The 17409-nt window shown below is 39.4% G+C and overlaps 2 protein-coding genes across 3 annotated transcripts; one reads left to right on the top strand and one right to left on the bottom strand.

Annotated features, from left to right (window-relative positions):
- The first annotated feature begins 3891 nt into the window (after window positions 1-3891).
- Window positions 3892-9479, top strand: LOC116196139 (MLO-like protein 2). The gene is made up of 15 exons (XM_031525718.1): window positions 3892-4498; window positions 4817-4874; window positions 5000-5223; window positions 5430-5546; window positions 5661-5721; window positions 6935-7023; window positions 7154-7228; window positions 7321-7415; window positions 7505-7554; window positions 7693-7733; window positions 7843-8016; window positions 8157-8192; window positions 8371-8438; window positions 8534-8594; window positions 8765-9479. The coding sequence occupies exons 1-15, from the start codon at window positions 4361-4363 to the stop codon at window positions 9209-9211; spliced, it is 1734 nt and encodes a 577-aa protein (XP_031381578.1). The 5' UTR covers window positions 3892-4360; the 3' UTR covers window positions 9212-9479.
- Window positions 9480-9843: 364 nt separating this feature from the next.
- LOC116196137 (uncharacterized protein slr1919) lies at window positions 9844-17048 on the bottom strand. 2 transcript variants are annotated; one of them, XM_031525717.1, is made up of 16 exons: window positions 16564-17045; window positions 16301-16476; window positions 15953-16118; window positions 15751-15803; window positions 15094-15237; window positions 14854-14958; window positions 14618-14743; window positions 14130-14330; window positions 13712-13818; window positions 13426-13588; window positions 12834-12899; window positions 12640-12733; window positions 12090-12202; window positions 11909-11979; window positions 10997-11150; window positions 9844-10548 (listed from the first exon to the last, which is right to left on the bottom strand). In XM_031525717.1, the coding sequence occupies exons 1-16, from the start codon at window positions 16886-16888 to the stop codon at window positions 10168-10170; spliced, it is 2445 nt and encodes an 814-aa protein (XP_031381577.1). In that variant the 5' UTR covers window positions 16889-17045; the 3' UTR covers window positions 9844-10167. The 2 variants fall into 2 exon arrangements, 1 of the variants encoding a protein (XP_031381577.1); XR_004154758.1 differs by lacking the exons at window positions 9844-10548; window positions 10997-11150 and having other exon boundaries at window positions 11951-11979; window positions 12640-12726; window positions 16564-17048.
- Between the last annotated feature and the right edge of the window lie 361 nt (window positions 17049-17409).

Below are 17409 nucleotides of genomic sequence, written 5' to 3'. Positions count from 1 at the left end.
AAACATTAGGCCCCACCTCCCGTTAGCCACAGGCGACATCAACTTGTCTCTGGTGACCTCCCCCTAGGATGTGGCCCGTTGGGAATGGTCCTCGAGGTTTGGCCCCTCGACTGTCTCAAAGGAAAAAAAACTTTTTATTTTTATTTTTTAAATATTTTAGAAATTGTTGACGGAGTTATGATGTTTCTAAAGGTCTTTTTAATGGAGGACTAATTTATCTAATGAAAGATCTTTGAAGGACCATATTGATGGTAAAAATATTTAAATGATCAAATTGATGGTAATATGATCTTTCGATGATCAAATTGATAATTTTGTCATCTGTTTACTTGATATCTTTTCACAATTTGTTATTTTTCGATTTTTTTCTCAATAGGAAGAAGTACCCGAAAAAAGGCCAAAAATGTTTGGCGATTTTTCTCTTTCAAGCCATTATATTGAGGCCATAACTTTTAGATTTAGTAAAATATTTGAACGAGGCCATTGGTAATTTTTATTATTTTTTATATATCAATAATTAAAAAACTAATCTTGAAAATTAAAAGTAATTTCTAAAATTTAAGGGGAAAATAAAAATTCAGGAACTCCAATAAGAGAACCCCCTAGAAGAGGGGCAGTGGCTTCAACCGCAGCCACCGCACCCCTGTCCTAGGTTGCGGGCCAACTCAGAGGTCGGCGGCGACCTTCTGGCAGTGAGTGGTGGCCACCGGTGATACCTCCTCCGGTCGATGTTCGAGATCCTACGAGTGAGAGGGATAAAGGTCTTGGCCTTGCAGGGCACGACTTCATGAGCTTAGAGTTGGAGTCACGTACAGAGTAAAGCTTCTTGCTCATGGGTTTTCGTAGGTCAACTTAGCCTTAAAGATCCAAACTTTCTCGTCTCCTTAGATGAAGTCGATGACTTTGCGGGTGAAGAAGAGGGCACAATGTGAGTGAAATTCACACTTCTAAGATATTTCTAACTCGTTTGATTTTAAAATTAAATTTTAAAATTTTAACTTTAACTTTATCTCAACTGCATAACAAAACACATACTTTCTAGGTAAGTTCACGTACTATAAAACATACAATCTCATTTTGTGAGAAAAAGACGGAGACCTTGACATCTTTCGGTGAGGGATTGGTGGATGCTAGGTAAGGACTAGACCGACTTGGGTCCTTGTCTTTTGGTGCAGGAAATGGTGTCTCCGACGTCAATGGCGGTGGTTCTACTTCTAGCTCTAAAACTAAAATATAAATGTATTGAAAAATTACGAAAAGCCTTATCCATACGTTTTACGCAACTATATGGCCTCATTAAAACGGAAATAAACGTAATGGTCTTATAGAGAAAAATTGCCAAAAGTTTTTGTCTTTTTTGATACTTCCCTCGTAAACTTCTCATAAGACAATTTCATTAAGTTCATATCTTTATCATCCGGCAAAAAAAAAAAATTCATATCTTTATCTTCTCTCGTTTGATCGATATCTCCCTTTGAGCAAGAGCTCGATTTTGAGTCATTGTGAATACTACAAATTTATGCTGAGAGATCTTTACTTTTAGTGAACTGATGCGTCTCTTCATTAGTCGGAGTCCAATTGAGTTTCCGGATAACATTATTCACAACAAAATTATATGTATCCCCTTTGCCTTTCCATCGGTTTTGAATTTCCTGATTTGACAAGTCTACGTGTATATTAACTTTTCAAGATTCACACCATTTATTTTGGCATATGACGAATTGAGGATCTAAGAAGCAAAAATGGATTTGTCCAGCAGAAGATCATGTCAATTTCAGAATAGCGTTGCCAAGATTTCTTGCAACGATGGTTCACCTGCATCTGATTTTTCTTCCACAGGTACAATGACCTCCATGACTAGTTCAATGTTCCGTATCTTATTCGGATTTTTGTTAGAACAATAATATACAAGTGTGTGACGGGAATGGTGAGTTACACCCGCAAATCCTACAATAATCACCTATATATTAAAATTGGCTTAGTACATAAACCGTTGGATTTAATCAAAAAAATTTAGTTAGTATGATGAAAAATCCTTTTCGGGAGTAGAAAAAATACCATTAAAAAAACACTAATGATTTTTCAATTATTGAAAGTTAGTCATACCTCACGTTTTATATCATATTGAGAAAGAATTAAGAAAAAATTTTACTTTTGATCCTGTAAATTTAGTGACTTTTATTTTCACTCTATTTATATTTTCTTTTCTATTTTTGTCCTTTAACCTTCGGCGCTTTTCTATTTTCATCATTTCGTTAATTTTACTCTTAAATTTGCCACATGGAATCCCATTAGATGACCAATTTGCTGCCTTGGAATTCAGCCAGAAAAGCTCCCTTCTTCTTCCTCATCCAATTTGCTTGTTACCCTAACTGCATAGAAAGAGAGGTTAGAACCGGAGCTTTCCAATAGTGCCTCGAGCATCGATCCAGTACGTTAAGGACAGTGGGTCCGGTTCGCGCTTTCTCCTCTAACATCGGCAGCAAGGTCCCCCTTCAACACTCCTCTTCCCTTTCGACTGAAACCCTCAAATTGGGGTCTTTTCCAATAAAATCTTGAATTAATTTTTGTTGAAGCCGAAAGAATCAACTTTGAATTAATTTTCGAATGGCAAACAATGAATCATTCCTCTATTCCATGGTAGTGCATGGATCGAGAAATTGATGGTCCAGTAGCTTAAATGAGCACACAACGATAAGAAGATTGAAATTCAAATAACATATATTTTTTCATCCATGGTTATTCTTTGCATCTCCCATCTTTCTCCTCGTCCAGCTATGGTGATCTATAGAGATGAGATATTTAGCAACCTTCACTAATATATATTTTCTTTAAACAAAATATTCGGATTAATTTTTCTTTTTCTCCCATATATTTATCTCCATTTTTTAATAGATTGAGGAAAAAAATGTGGCGCCCATGTGTCTAATTGGGCATCTAATTGAATTCCATGGTAGCAAACTTAATAGTCAAATTAACAGAAAAATAAAAATAAGAAAATGTCAAAAGATAAATGACGAAAATAGAAAAAAAGAAATATGATGAATATAGAAAAGTTAGTAAACCACAAGACTGAAATTATACTTTTCCCAACAAACAACCCTTTGGGAGGCACATAATGATTTGCTAATTATTATATTATAATAGGCACAAAATTTGGAGGTTTACTAATACAAAGGTTATCGCATCTTGTGATGCCTTAATAATTGTAGTTACCCCTTTTAACGAGTTATCACAAATTTGATGTTAGTTATTATATATTGTGATAACATGTTAGTAATTTGTGATAACTTGACGATATTATTATAGTATTTACTTATTTAATAATTAATACATTTTACTATTTTTTGTATTTTTATCATTAAATATGTTAATAATTTTTTCCTGAAATAGTTGATAAATATTTTTTCATAATTTTTTTATTATATATTTTTCAACTTATTATCAATAAAAGAAAGAAAGAAAAAAAAAAAAAAGAAAAAAGAGTGAGTGGGGTTTTTTCGGTTGAAGCCGGCAAAACATGCTCCTCTCATTCTCTCTCCTCCCTGGACCCGTCTAGGCCCTAGACCGGATACTTAAGTCTTTTTTTCCTTTTTTGGGGATACAATTGCCTGACTTGTCTTAATTTGTCTTGTCTTGTGCGTGTCTTTTAATTCCATTTTGATCACGTCAATCCACATAATGTTCCGATTGAAATTGAAAGTCAATAACACGTAGTTACGCGGGTCTCAATCCTCTCTGACCGTTAAATATTCATATATATTTTCTATCTATATTATATATTAAATGTAAGGTGTATAATACAATATAAAATATGTAAGGTGTTATTCACCCAAAAAAATATGTAAGATTTTCATTTGATACAGATGTCAATATATATCGAGCCGTCTGTGGGGATATATTGGCATTTCTTGAGCCACTGTTTGGACTGGTCAAAGACTTTAATTTTCTTCTCTTACCAGTTTTCTGTTTTTGGTGAAAGTCTCTTACCGGTTCTCTTCCGTCTATATCTATGAGTAATCCATATGCGCACACATATGTATATATAAGTTCTTGAAATATATATACGTAGTCTATATATATAAATATGCTTATAGGTACGTATGTATAGGAGATAGACCTGCAGACACCCCACAACAGAAGTTGGTCTTTCGGACAGACTTTCATCGGCTTCTCCCCTTTACTCTGCCCACTTCACGTCAATATTAATAGTTCCTCAATCCAACTCCGGCTGGAAAAAGGGGACCTGTACATATATATATATATATATATATATACGTGTGTGTGTGTGGTGTTTAGTGTTCTCTTGAATTTGAAGTTGTTTATTAAGTGAAGCGCAAGCATAAGAGAATAAAAGAAAATGGCGACAGAGGGAGAGTACACGTACGAGTACGAGCGAACGCTGGAGGAAACCGCGACGTGGGCAGTGGCGACTGTGTGTTTTGTGTTGCTCGCCATCTCCCTCATTGTCGAACACATCATCCACCTCGTAGGCAAGGTAATACTCAACATGATAACAAGCTTCAGGTTTTACATGTATGTTCCTTTTCTGCTCCTGGAAGATTTCTGCTCAGTTACTTCTCGAGTACGGCGTAGGGTCAATATAAGTTGAAGATGTTCGAGTCTTTCGTACTTCCTCTTCCTCTTACATTTTCTCATGTACCTTCTTTCTGTCAAGAGTGTTGATATATACTGATGTTTTTACCGGGAATCAAAGGGTAGTAAAGAAAGCTTCGGCAGCTTTCGAAATATTGAACATCATGCCCACCTTTTTAATGATCACGAGTTGATCCCTTGTGGTTACGTTATTCTGCAGTGGCTAGAAAGGAAAAGGAAGCCAGCTCTTGTTGAGGCCCTTGAGAAAGTTAAAGCAGGTACATGCCTTTGGTCCTTGCCGTCCGGTCTCATGTAGAAAGCAATATAACGTTCGTTGTGTATTGAGCCTAAGTTGCCTACCCATAATCGATCCACTTCGATTGCTTTTCTTTCTTTCACGCAGAGCTTATGCTGCTGGGTTTCATATCTTTGCTCTTAACCGTACTTCAAGATCGGATATCAGGGATATGCATTTCAACGAAAGTAGCATATACCTGGCGCCCATGTAGTGGGCCACCCAAGGTTTATCAGTACGGGCGAAGGCTCCTCGAGTTCTTTAATTCAGGGGCTGGAGAGATTGCCCGTCGGAGCTTGGCCACAAAGGGGAAGGATAAGTGCACAGCACAGGTATCAAAATGAGCTCTCTCTTCAAACAGAAATTTCTTCAAAAAATAGTTTATAGTTTAAGGAAGTTTCGCATACCATTTCTTCTGTATTTTCTTGCAAGTGAAACGGCCGCCGAGATAATATTTTAGAAGACAATCGTGTTTCTGATAAAAGAAATCATGAAATGACCATGGGGGTGACCGATCTGGTTATGTTTGCAATTGCAGGGCAAAGTAGCATTTATGACAGCATATGGGATTCACCAGCTTCACATATTCATCTTTGTGCTGGCAATATTTCATGTTCTCTACTGCATGATAACCTTGGCCTTGGGCACTTTCAAGGTAATATATTACATTTTCTTAAGACCCCCTTTTTTGGCTTATTTATTTATTTATTTATTTATTCTGGATAAGATGAAGTTGATCTATTTAATTGGAATGATTGAAAATATGCAGATGGGGAAGTGGAAGTTGTGGGAAAACGAGACAAAGACATTTGAGTATCAATATTACAATGGTAATCTATTCCTATGGTCAACTTGGCCCCTTTATTCAATTCCTAAAAATTATCAACTTGGCCCCTTATTCAATTCCTAAAAATCCAGATATTACTGTTCGCCTTCTGACTGATTTCCGATAATTTTAAATGTATGCTCGTTCCGTCTCTGTCCAATTATTACTAGAAAAATCATTCAGGAGGGCTGCTCCTTTAAGTCGTCTGGTTATTCGTGAAATTCCGTTTAACTAAAAATCACCTATAATACTGACCTGATTTTAGTTGGTAAATGCTTTCGCTTCATAGTTAAGTGATAAGGAAAAATATATGTAATAGCGTAACCTTTTATATTTGTGTCAATTTTATCATTACTTTTTTAAATTACACTATATAGCACATCGTTTAGGATGTAGTATCAATTATGACCTAACGTCAATTTTTTCATAAAAAATGAATAGAAAGCTGATGTAGTGCAGCCGTGGATGAATAGTAGGTCCGAACTCTTGCCACATGCGAAACAACCCATATTCTGACCTGCCTGATGCTCTTGTACCCACCCGACTCTCTCACCATCAATATCCTAATCTCAGTCCTATCTCTTCACATACAAAATTGCTCTATTTGAAAACAACCACACCATCAATAGAATTAAAAAAAATCACATATAAAACTTATTGCAGTTCATATAGTGAGCAAGGGATGCAAATTTGTTAGAAAGAAAATGGCTGCTCATACCTATCAAATGAAATGCAAACCTTATTTCGTTTTCTTCTATATAAACAAAAGATGAAGAAATGTGGAGAGAGACTGTCAAGTTTGTGGGTGTAGAGGGGAGAAAAGACAAAACGTTGAATTGAAGAGAAATTTGGGGTTTCAGAGAGACTAGAGAAGTGTGAAGAGACCGGACTAGTATTTGGGTATTGATTGTGGCGGAGTCGGGTGGGTAAAGAGTACCGGACGGGTTGGAATATGGGTTATTTCACATGAGATTGGGCGCATTATTCATCCACATGCGCACCATGCCAACTTTCCATTTACTTTTCATGAAAAATTTGAAGTCAAACTATAGTTGGCACTACACCCTAAGCGTTGTACTATTTTGAAAGGTTGTGATAAAGTTGACACAAAAGTAAAAAGTTGTGCTATATGACATATATTTTTTCCATAAGTAATATGATGATACAATTAGCATATAAGTTAAAGTTTGCAGTTTTGTTGTAAAACTTTTTTGTAGATCCTGAGAGGTTTAGATTTGCAAGGGAGACATCATTTGGGAGAAGGCATTTGCATTTTTGGAGCAAGTCACCTGTTACTCTTTGGATTGTAAGTTCATCGTCCATATTGCTTATTCACAAAAAATGGAAAATAATTTATTTTTTATGGAATTATTACTAGCATTAGAGGTACAGGAAAACCTTACGAAATGCTTACCTCTGTTTTCTGTTTTCTGCAGGTCTGTTTTTTCAGACAGTTCCTTGGTTCTGTGACCAAAGTTGACTACATGACATTAAGACATGGATTCATCATCGTAAGTAATATTTCTCACTGTATAGACCAGCCAAAATGCCTATCTGATCTGCTCTCCGCGGGGTTTAAAAACATCAAACTACTGTTTTTCAGGCACATCTAGCTCCTGAAAATGGGACAAAATTCGACTTCCAGAAATACATCCACAGGTCACTTGAGGAGGACTTCAAAGTCGTGGTCAGCATAAGGTCGGTTCACAAAACATTTATTTCATCAGAAGTTCATTTTTCCCTTTGAACTAGTGACTTACCTGCCTATGTTACTGTCGAATTTGCAGTCCAGTTATTTGGTTCTCTGCAGTGCTCTTTCTGCTCTCGAACACACATGGTAATAAACCTTCACATGATGTCTTAATAAAGGCTATCTTATAAAATAGTGAAAGCAGCCCGGGAACAAGTTTCCGTGTGAACATTTTATGAACCATGTGGCTAACACAGGGCTGGTTTGATCTTTTCCTGTTTGCAGGATGGTACTCTTACCTTTGGCTGCCGTTCATCCCCTTGATTGTAAGCACAACTTAAAGCAAACGTCTTGATCATTTCCAAGTGTACATTCTCCTTTCATATACAAACATAGGATACTGAGTCATGATGATTCGAAATGTAAATGTTGCAGATAATCTTGCTGGTTGGGACGAAGCTCCAAATGATCATTACGAAGATGGGACTCCGAATTCAAGAGCGAGGAGACGTGGTAAAGGGCACCCCGGTGGTTCAGCCCGGGGATGACCTCTTCTGGTTCAGTCGGCCTTGGTTCATACTCTTCCTCATCCACTTTGTCCTCTTTCAGGTAACTACCATGTTAGTACTTGCTTGGGTAGCTCTCTCTGCAAAACTGTTCGCTCAATTTAAATCGAAGCATACATTTTTGGTCACTTAGAACATCAATGTGCTGATTTTGGCCATTTCATTTTTGGTTTATCTTCGCAGAACGCTTTCCAACTAGCCTTCTTTGCTTGGAGTACGGTGAGTGTCGACTTCTCGATCTGGCTGATCACAGCTCTTGATTGTCGTGGCTCCTGCATTGCTTGTCACAAAATTGGGAACTGTCGTGATTAATTTAGTCTAAAAGAATCCTTTTAGACGCGGTCCGAGCTACAATTCCCTCTTCTAAGCTGACAATTGAATCCCTTCTTCTTTACAGTATGAATTCAACATAAGAAACTGCTTCCATGACAAGCTCGAAGACATCATCATCAGAGTATCAATGGGGTGAGCTTTTAAGTCGATCGTAAATACAGAGCGGTTGATCGATATTTTCAAAACTGTGCTAATGCAACGTCGGTCTAATTGGAAAATTTATGCAGGGTCCTAATACAAGTTGTTTGCAGTTATGTGACTCTGCCACTCTATGCTCTAGTCACACAGGTTAGTAGTAAATCCTCCTACTTTTGGTTTCTCCGGCATCCATCTGTTTAGGAAATCAATCACTAAACTGGAGTGCCAATTCTGATTTCAAGTTGCTCCTAGTTCAGTCTATTTGTGGGAGGCCGTGTTGTGAAATATGAATACATATTCATACTCATTGATTGGTGCAGATGGGCTCAACAATGAAACCAACCATCTTCAACAACCAGGTGGCTACGGCGCTGAAGCACTGGCACCACACGGCGAAGAGGCACGCCAAGGACAGCAAGCACTCCAACTCGGTGACACCATTCTCGAGCTGCCCTGCCACCCCAGAGCGCGGCTCCTCTCCCATCCACCTCCTCCACAACTACCAGAACCGGAGTCTTGACAGCCTCCCGGTGAGCCCGAGGGAATCACACGTCGAGAATGAGCAGTGGGTGGTGACGGTTGGGTCGCATTCCCCTTCGCCACACAGTCATGATGAGGTTGACGACACGCACTGGAACAGGAATGCGGGCATAACAGAAATGGACGTAGAGGGGCGACACCCCACTCAGGGGACTAGAGAGCTTCAGAGGACTGGAACTCACCACCCGATTGATACGAGCTTATCAGATTTCTCGTTCAGGAAGTGAACCAGGGGTACAGATGATCGACTGGGAGTTGGGGCAGAAGCTCCGGGAGTCTGCTTACTTTGATGGGTGTGAATGTACCAATCATTGTACAGAAAGGAGCAGCAGCCGCCAGCGAAGTATATATGTATGCACATCTCAGAGTCTTAGACTAATGTCAAGGCCATTTGGGATTTTTCACTGCTTCATGTAATTTTACTTTTCTCTTCTGTTTAATTAACGAATAGCGTGAATCAAACCCGAAGAAGTAGCCAATCTGGTCTTGCCGGAAGCTCAAACTGGTGATGCATAACCTTGCAGTGGCCAAGACAAAGCCATTACCACGCTTTCCTCTGTGGCCATGGCCAGCTTTGTCACTGGATATTGCCCATTGCCATTCTCATGAGAATGCCGACAAAGCACCATCGGCAATGTCTGAAGCCTTTAGCCCGCTAGCAGTTGTTATAGGGATAGCTCGTGAAAGCTAACCCAGCGTAACCACATACGAGACTTGGATAGAAAATGAACGAAGCAGAAGGAAGAACACTGGTTTAACATCAAAATCATTACTGTATTGCTGCTCACATTTTACCTGATCAAAAATACCAAGTTAAGAGCCTGCAAAGTTCTTTGCATGGCTAATTACAGAATCTTGCTGAAAGTAGAGACCGATCGATCAAATCTATGGCATTCAAATTGTGCATTAAGAGGGACAGTAAATCACTTGCCCTACAATTGAACGATAGAGGATTGAGCCTTACTATTGTTTCTGACAATTGTCGCAATCCTGATTAATGTAATCTACACTATGTACCAGGCAAAAAATAGTGTAGCCTGAAGCTGCAGATTTTCAATGCAAAAGGAACTTGAACCCGTCTTCTTCACCAAGGTTAATCAGCTTCCCACTGATGATACTCTACGCCACTCTACTTGGAAAATAAAATAAAATGGGGCCAGTCGGACAATGTCGGAAGAGATCATCATGCACTGATAGCGAATCTTTTGGGAACCAAAGATATTGGGCCAAAATATGCCTCCGACAAGTTCACAATAACCCGATGACAAGCCATGGCAGAAGCAGTGAGGCCCATCACAAAGGAAACCCAACAGAGTCTCAGCATCAGCAGAGGATCTCTCCTTGCATCACCCAGCGCTTTCAAGGCAATGACTCTAATACGTCGATCTCTCAATATGACCTGATGATCCTGAACAGGTGCTTCACGGTTGGCTGGTACCATACTGCACAGCCCAATAGCATCAGACATCCACTTGTAGAGTGTATCTGCAATTACCCCACAAAGTTGCTGGCGGAAGAAGACTGCCTCCTTTGACACCATTGCTTGAACCAATGAAGCTCCGTCCTGTTTATGACAGAAGATCGATAAACTTCATCAGACATGGGAACAGTTATTATATCGTAGTCATCATAACTGGATGGGCATCAAGCCACTTGTCCAACCTGGATCTCGGCAAGAGGCCAGATTTCATGTGATTTTGAGCAAACCAGAATGAACAGGCCAATTCACCCAGAAAGCAGGTCTAAACCAGCCAAATCATCATAGGATGCAAATGCAATCACAATCTTATAGCCTTTTACATGGTTATCTTAATCTCACCATACTGATGGAAACATCAAAGCCTCATTGGCCCCATGAATTCACGACCCATGCCTCAAGCAGTTCGAATGCCCGAACCAGTTCTAATTGACCATTTATGCTATTATTGGTGTTACAGAATAATTGTCAGAATGGAGCATACTGGGAACAATCAAGAACATATGGGAAAATCATAAAGCTCAGGAGCACTTACAGCAGTCATTAAGAGTCTTCTGAGTATGACACCATCTTTAGAAGGCAGAAGTCTCAAGACCAAGTTTGCCATATTGACAGCACCGGTACTACTCTTTGGAACCAAATCAACTGAAGCTTCAGCGTTGGATGCAACCAACCCTTGTAAGGTTTTCCTGAGCACAGAAATTACATTGAAGACCTTCTAGAGAATATGTATAACGATATATGCATCAAAGGAGGACTTCCTCTTTTTGGCTCTTAATCTACAATTTTCTATGTACATTATAAATTAGCCAATTCTTCCAATTCCATAATAGAAGTCTTCTCGCAGTACACAAGTACAATCATGGGTTCACACCATCCCACTTTCATGCATGTATTAGATTCCATGCTAGTGGGGCCTAACATTGTTCTAGCCACAACTAAAATGAATCTTTAAACTAAATAAACTTTCAAAAGGAGACTAGCATTTCCTTTCAAATAAAACATTTATCAACTGATCATTATTCCCAACACCCACTGCCATGGTGCCACCTCTTTTCCAAAGTTTTTTTTTTTGGTGTAATTATTTACGTGCTTTAATTTTCTGCACAAAATACATTTCACTAGTATTTTTTAGCTACTTTTTGGTGACTTGGTGCTGTTAGAAACCAATCAACCAGACAGCATTGGTTAATGTCCCATCTAAAAGTAGTGGACACTATTTTAGAAAACTTAAAAGCACTGTCTTTTTCTTAATTGATGCTAGACCTCCGTGACTCTTAAGCTTTCCTTTGAGTTAGCAATTGTTCTTAACCTCATGGATAACATAGACAGCCAAATGCAAATGACCAAAATTTTTCTTGTTTCTGAGAAAACAAGATGTCAAATCTAACTTGCTTAAGGTTCCATCATGTTCAGATTGCATTCCATGAAATAAATCTGAAGTTACCTAGTTGTGCCAACCCTTAGGAAAAGAGAGAGCCGCTCCCACCGAAACTCCTTCTTCTTAGTGAAAACTACCTAGACCATGCAGTTAAGAACAGAAACAGAAGTTACTAGAAGAATCATCTCCTCACATGAATTGCACAATCAACCTCGTCCAACAGTTATCATTCTTGTGTATTTCTTACCGAGTGTAGGATTCTCCTTGTCTCCACAGAATTTTCCATGAGAAGCTTCCTGACCACATATGGATAGGCAGCTTCGAATGTCTTGAAATTCCTATCTCCCGCTACAGCCAAGCCTGAAGATCATAGTGCTGAGTTAACAGCTTTCTTCACTTGAGTCAAGTGTAAATTTGAACTTGGTGGTAATTCATTATCTTCTTATTATTTTGTAAAAAGCATCATAACTATACTTCTCCTTTAAGGAGTACCAAGATATTACTATTTAAAAGTAGAACAATTGGAAAGTTTAAATTGTCGATTTTGATGATGTGTTGATGTCTAAAGAATTGCTGATGTAAGTTCACGAGTAGACGATTTCTAGATTTGATGAGGTGGCAGCATGAGATGCCAGCAGCTGAGCTAACTATTATAAATGTAGAGATAATAGAAATTTCTTTTAAACTGACATGAGAAAGTCCTTTTACAATTACAAGTATACTTGGAATCACAGCGTAACTAAAACATACTTCAGCAATCTGAAACAATAAAGAACTGAGTAACATTGCATGCTTACCTTCCAAGGAAGCTAGAGAACGAAGCACCAAAGTGTAGTACGGTGGCATGCGAAAGTGATACTTGAGGGCAATTGACCATATTTTACCTAAAACCTTGTAGAATGACCTTGTGTTAGTCTTTCCTTTTTATAAACCAATCTTGTACTGTAGCATAGGGTGGCATCAAAAGAGGAATCATTGCATGAGGTCTCACCCTACTGAACTTGACATCAGGAATCCCATCTCGAAACTCAACTTCACCCAGAGCATACTCCAAATCCTGAATCATTACAAGTCAACATGGTAAATCAGCATCACGAGTGCCGAGCATGACCTCAAATAGTTCAACTTTGGTTGAATATCATTAGTAGATATTATATACTTCAAGTTCCATGGACTAATGCTGGGAAAATTATAAAAATTACAGAGTAGAAAGCATTTTCTAGTACTGGACTGGACTGGGTTCATGATTCATGGAACTACGCTGAAAATAAAATTACAGAATTGAAAGCAAAGTTTCTAGTACTGGACTGGACATTGAATTGCCAGTGCTATAAAATTCTGGGCCTCATGGGGTAAGGTAGATTTTTGAAAGTAACATACAATGATTAAAAAATGTAATCAGGGAGTCCTGATCCAAAGCAAGAAAAAATTGCTTCACTGAGATCATTTGTATGACTTTGCCAATAAGCAAGTGGCTAATTCAATGAATATATTGGAAAATCTAATTATTCTGTGAACCAAAAGAGGCTCCAGATATAGAAGTACTTTTGTTTCTGGTAGTGACAGACAGGCAAGTGTCGTACCAGGGTAACTCTACGAAGATTAGTTCCTGGCCTCACAACATCCATTTCAGTCAATGCTTGGACAAGGGAAGCCCAATCCCCATTTACTATGTGCACAATAGAAGCAAGCATTGCGAATTGATGTCTCCTTTCCATCCGACAAAGCAGACCAAAATCCAGAAAGCTGACATACAAAAAAAGCAATTAGTTACAAAAGTAATTCAAGGATATAGTGCTCATAGATTTAAAAATTGGTATATCAAATGGCATGTTTTCAAATGGGAGGAAAAGAGTCTAAAGTGAATACCCTAGTTTTCCTGATGATGTGTAGCGCAAGTTTCCAGGATGTGGGTCAGCATGAAGCAAGCCTGTTTCGAGGAGCTGAATCAAAGATGCCTCCACCCCTTTGTTCACCTTGAACATAAGAAAAGAAGAAGATATCTATATAAAATTTGGTCCACGTTAAAATAATGAACAAAGAATTTGAAAAAGCATAGCAGCCTATGCTCAAGGGTGTCCATCTTCTGTACTGTAGGAAAGCACCAAAACTTTTGAAAAGATTAGCATCAAACAAACTACCGCCCATAATTTTATTAGTATCAGCTCAGAATCGACAACTCATCTGGCCCAGAAGTCAGCAAGACCCAACAACACGCACTCCTTATTGAAAGGGTGGGTTCAAATTTGTAATATAGCAAGGAAACAATTCATTGTTGATGGCATACCATATCAAGAAGCCGCCTTTTGGCCTCGTGTTTTTGCTTCTCTGAGTAGTAAGAGCCACGTTCCACAGAATACCCAGTGGCAACTGAGATTAGGTCAGTTGGGCTCTCACCAACCATCCACTCCATTGTCAGAACCCTCTTTCTAGTCAGCTGTTTGAAAACTTTGGGCACATGTATGAAAGAGAAGGAGGAATGAACTTCCTGAAAAGCAATGAAGATTCACTAAGAAGCAAGCCTTACAATTGCTTCAATAGAGTCGGATAGCAGCATATGATGTTTTAGTTTGCTTTTCCAGCATTAATTCAATTACTGTATAACATACAATGCGCTACTTTTAGACATCTTCGAAGCTCGTAACAAGACTGATTTTTATGATAGGTTTTGCACATATTGTACCTAGATGTTGCAAAACTGCTCAGAGAGTTGGACTTCACAACTTAGCAGGATTTAGATAATGGATCGAAGAAAATATTGAATTCAATCAGTACCAGAAATTCAGAAGCATTTGATGCCTCTAAAGTATAATCCAGCTCTCCCACTAAACCTTTCCCGAGCTCATCAGCATAAAGCCGGAGATCACTTTTTCTCTTTGCTATCTTTTGCAGTAACCCCAGCTGAAAATTTATAACAAGTATCTGAATTACAATGCTGCTAATAAACATCACTGTAGATAAAAAGAACCTCAGCTAAGAAAGTGAAGAGAAGAAATTAATCTGATACCGACCCCAAGACGCAGAATATAGATATCACGGACCACCACATGATGCAAATTAGGTCGCTGAACTTTCACTGCAACATCAAAGCCATCAACAGTCTTTCCACGATAGACCTGAAATTAGACCGTCATGAGAATACATTAAAAAGAAAAAAAATGCACAGATCACATAGATCTGTTGACTACAAGGAATAATGAATTGATCATGCACAAAAAAAAAATGCATTTGATCATAGGTCTAAAGGTCACCTGACCAAATGATGCTGCTGCTACAGGTTCATCAGAGATGTAACTGAAGACTGATTGTACAGGAGAGCTTAGCTCTTCCTCCATGATTTTCATTGCCACAACCCTGGGAAAAGGAGGTATTTGATCATGCAGCTCAGACAATGCCTGCAATCATAGCATGAGTTGAAGGAAAAGAAAAATGGAAGAGATCCTAGTAATATGTTCAGATGACCCAGGAAACTTTCTAATGGAAAAACTTTTAACTTATTGTACGGGGTTACATATTTAAGTACACAAGCAAGTAGAAAAGCCATGGATTCACAAAGCCTGCTGACACTCCAAAGTTTAATGACATTACTTTGAGCTGTGTTTCCATACAATATTATTAGGAGATGCATCAGCTTAGTGTCAAAGGCATCTTGCATCCAAAAAAAAATTACATAGTACTAGGAGATGCATCGGCTTACGTATAAAGGAATTTTCAATCCAAAAAATATCACAAGGTACTAGGAGAGACATCACCTTAGTGAAAAAGGCATTTCCACCCCATAAAACTAAATCAAAATGCACCACTTTTTTTTTGGGACAAGAAGATAAATAACTCCAAAAAATCAGATCCCGAAGATCACTCATTCATCCAAAAACAAATGACATGGAAGCCATAGGCTTTTATCTGACCTTTGAAATTTCAGTACCAATTATATCTGGCCTCGTAGAAAGGGACTGGCCCACTGCATACACAAGCAAAGGCGCATCATTAGAATCTTAACCTTCTGAATGGCAGGGAAATGGAAGAGAGAAATCTCTGAGGGAAGAACACAGTTACAATAATTGCCAGGACAGTGAAAATAATGGACAGCTTCAAACATTTAAGAGATACCTTTGATGAAAGTTGGGCCCAAATTTAACATCGTCTCTTTCAAAACCAGCCCGAAATCATATTGTGAGATATTCCCACTAGATTCCTTATTAACTCGCCGTATTAAGGATTTAGTGACTCCTGTTGTTCGAATTCTGATTGCAGCGGAGGCCAAGGCTGACAACACCTTCAAGCATAGAATAGGATAACCTTGGTGAGAGATTGCAAAGTAGTTTATCCACTGAGAATGCAAAAATCATAAAACAGGCAGAGAGCATACAGGCATAACAGAAAATTATATTTCACCTAGAACTCAATGCTGATAAGAACAGTTATACTGACACCCCGATATTCAAACTTATATACTACCTCAATGAGTCGAAGGGCCACTACATGAGGCCTGCAAATAAAGTAGTCAGCAACACCTTCTGGGTCATAGGTTTCGGGAAGGGCCTTCGACCAGACACGAGAAAGACAGTAGAAGTAAGAAATGTATGCCTCCATGGCTTTGACGTCAGCCATAAGCAAGTGCAAACCCGAGAGCTCTGTCAGAAGACACCACATATTAGCAATTACAAAAAGAAGGTTTTTTCCTTTTGGGTCTAACTCCGGATCAATCAGTCACACATTACCGGGATACCACGGCTGCGGCCAAGGAGAGGGCTCCGGCGGCGGCTCATCAGGTCTTTCCAGCGTCCTGAGCCACAGAACATCGTCCAGAGCTCTCGCAACCTTTGGAATGCGCAAGGCCTCGTTCGCCCACTCGACCCCTTTCCTGATTCCCTTCCTCATGAAATCGAAGTCCTTCTTAACCGCGTCCTTGAAGTGGCGGAAGTTCCCGATGGCTCGAGATTGCTCCGGCTTGTTCGCCGCCGTCGCCCTGAACGTCCGGGAGCGACGGCCCCGCAAGGCGGATATGGGAATTGCGGGGGCTGCAGCCGACACCGCCATCGCCATGGGCGGCGATTGGACGGGATTGGGTCTGTCCAGGCGTGCTCCGTTCAACTTTGGCGGAGATTTTCGGCTCTGATGGTCGGCGAGGGAGTGGGATTTCTATGGCGAACAGAGCAGTGCACCGACCTGTATTTGTGGCTCTGGTGAGTTGACGAGTGCGAACTGTGATTAGCACTCAAGGGGAAGAGATCAGACGTGGCAAGCTCAAGGTAGTGTCGGAGAGAATCCGAGATATGATTGGTTCCATTCCGCTACGCTTACTCTGTCTGTCAATCGAATACTGACACGTTTCAACAATAACGCACTGATCTGGTCCAGCATGCACATTAGTCTAACCGCGGCCTCTCCATGGCCGTTGAATTCCGTTAAAACACCTCCATGCGACACTTGAATCGATCAGCAACCGCAACCAGGCGGTTTCGCCTTAGTATAGCAATTCGTATCGTGTCGTGTCTAAACAAATTCGTATTATCGAAGTTATAACTCATACACGACACGATTATTAAACATATCAGGTTTGTACA

The sequence above is a fragment of the Punica granatum genome, chromosome 2 (assembly GCF_007655135.1).
Source record: "Punica granatum isolate Tunisia-2019 chromosome 2, ASM765513v2, whole genome shotgun sequence".
In the NCBI taxonomy this organism is placed as follows: domain Eukaryota; kingdom Viridiplantae; phylum Streptophyta; class Magnoliopsida; order Myrtales; family Lythraceae; genus Punica; species Punica granatum.
Note: the sequence above shows the minus strand (reverse complement) of the source record. Positions and strands in the feature narration are given on the sequence as shown.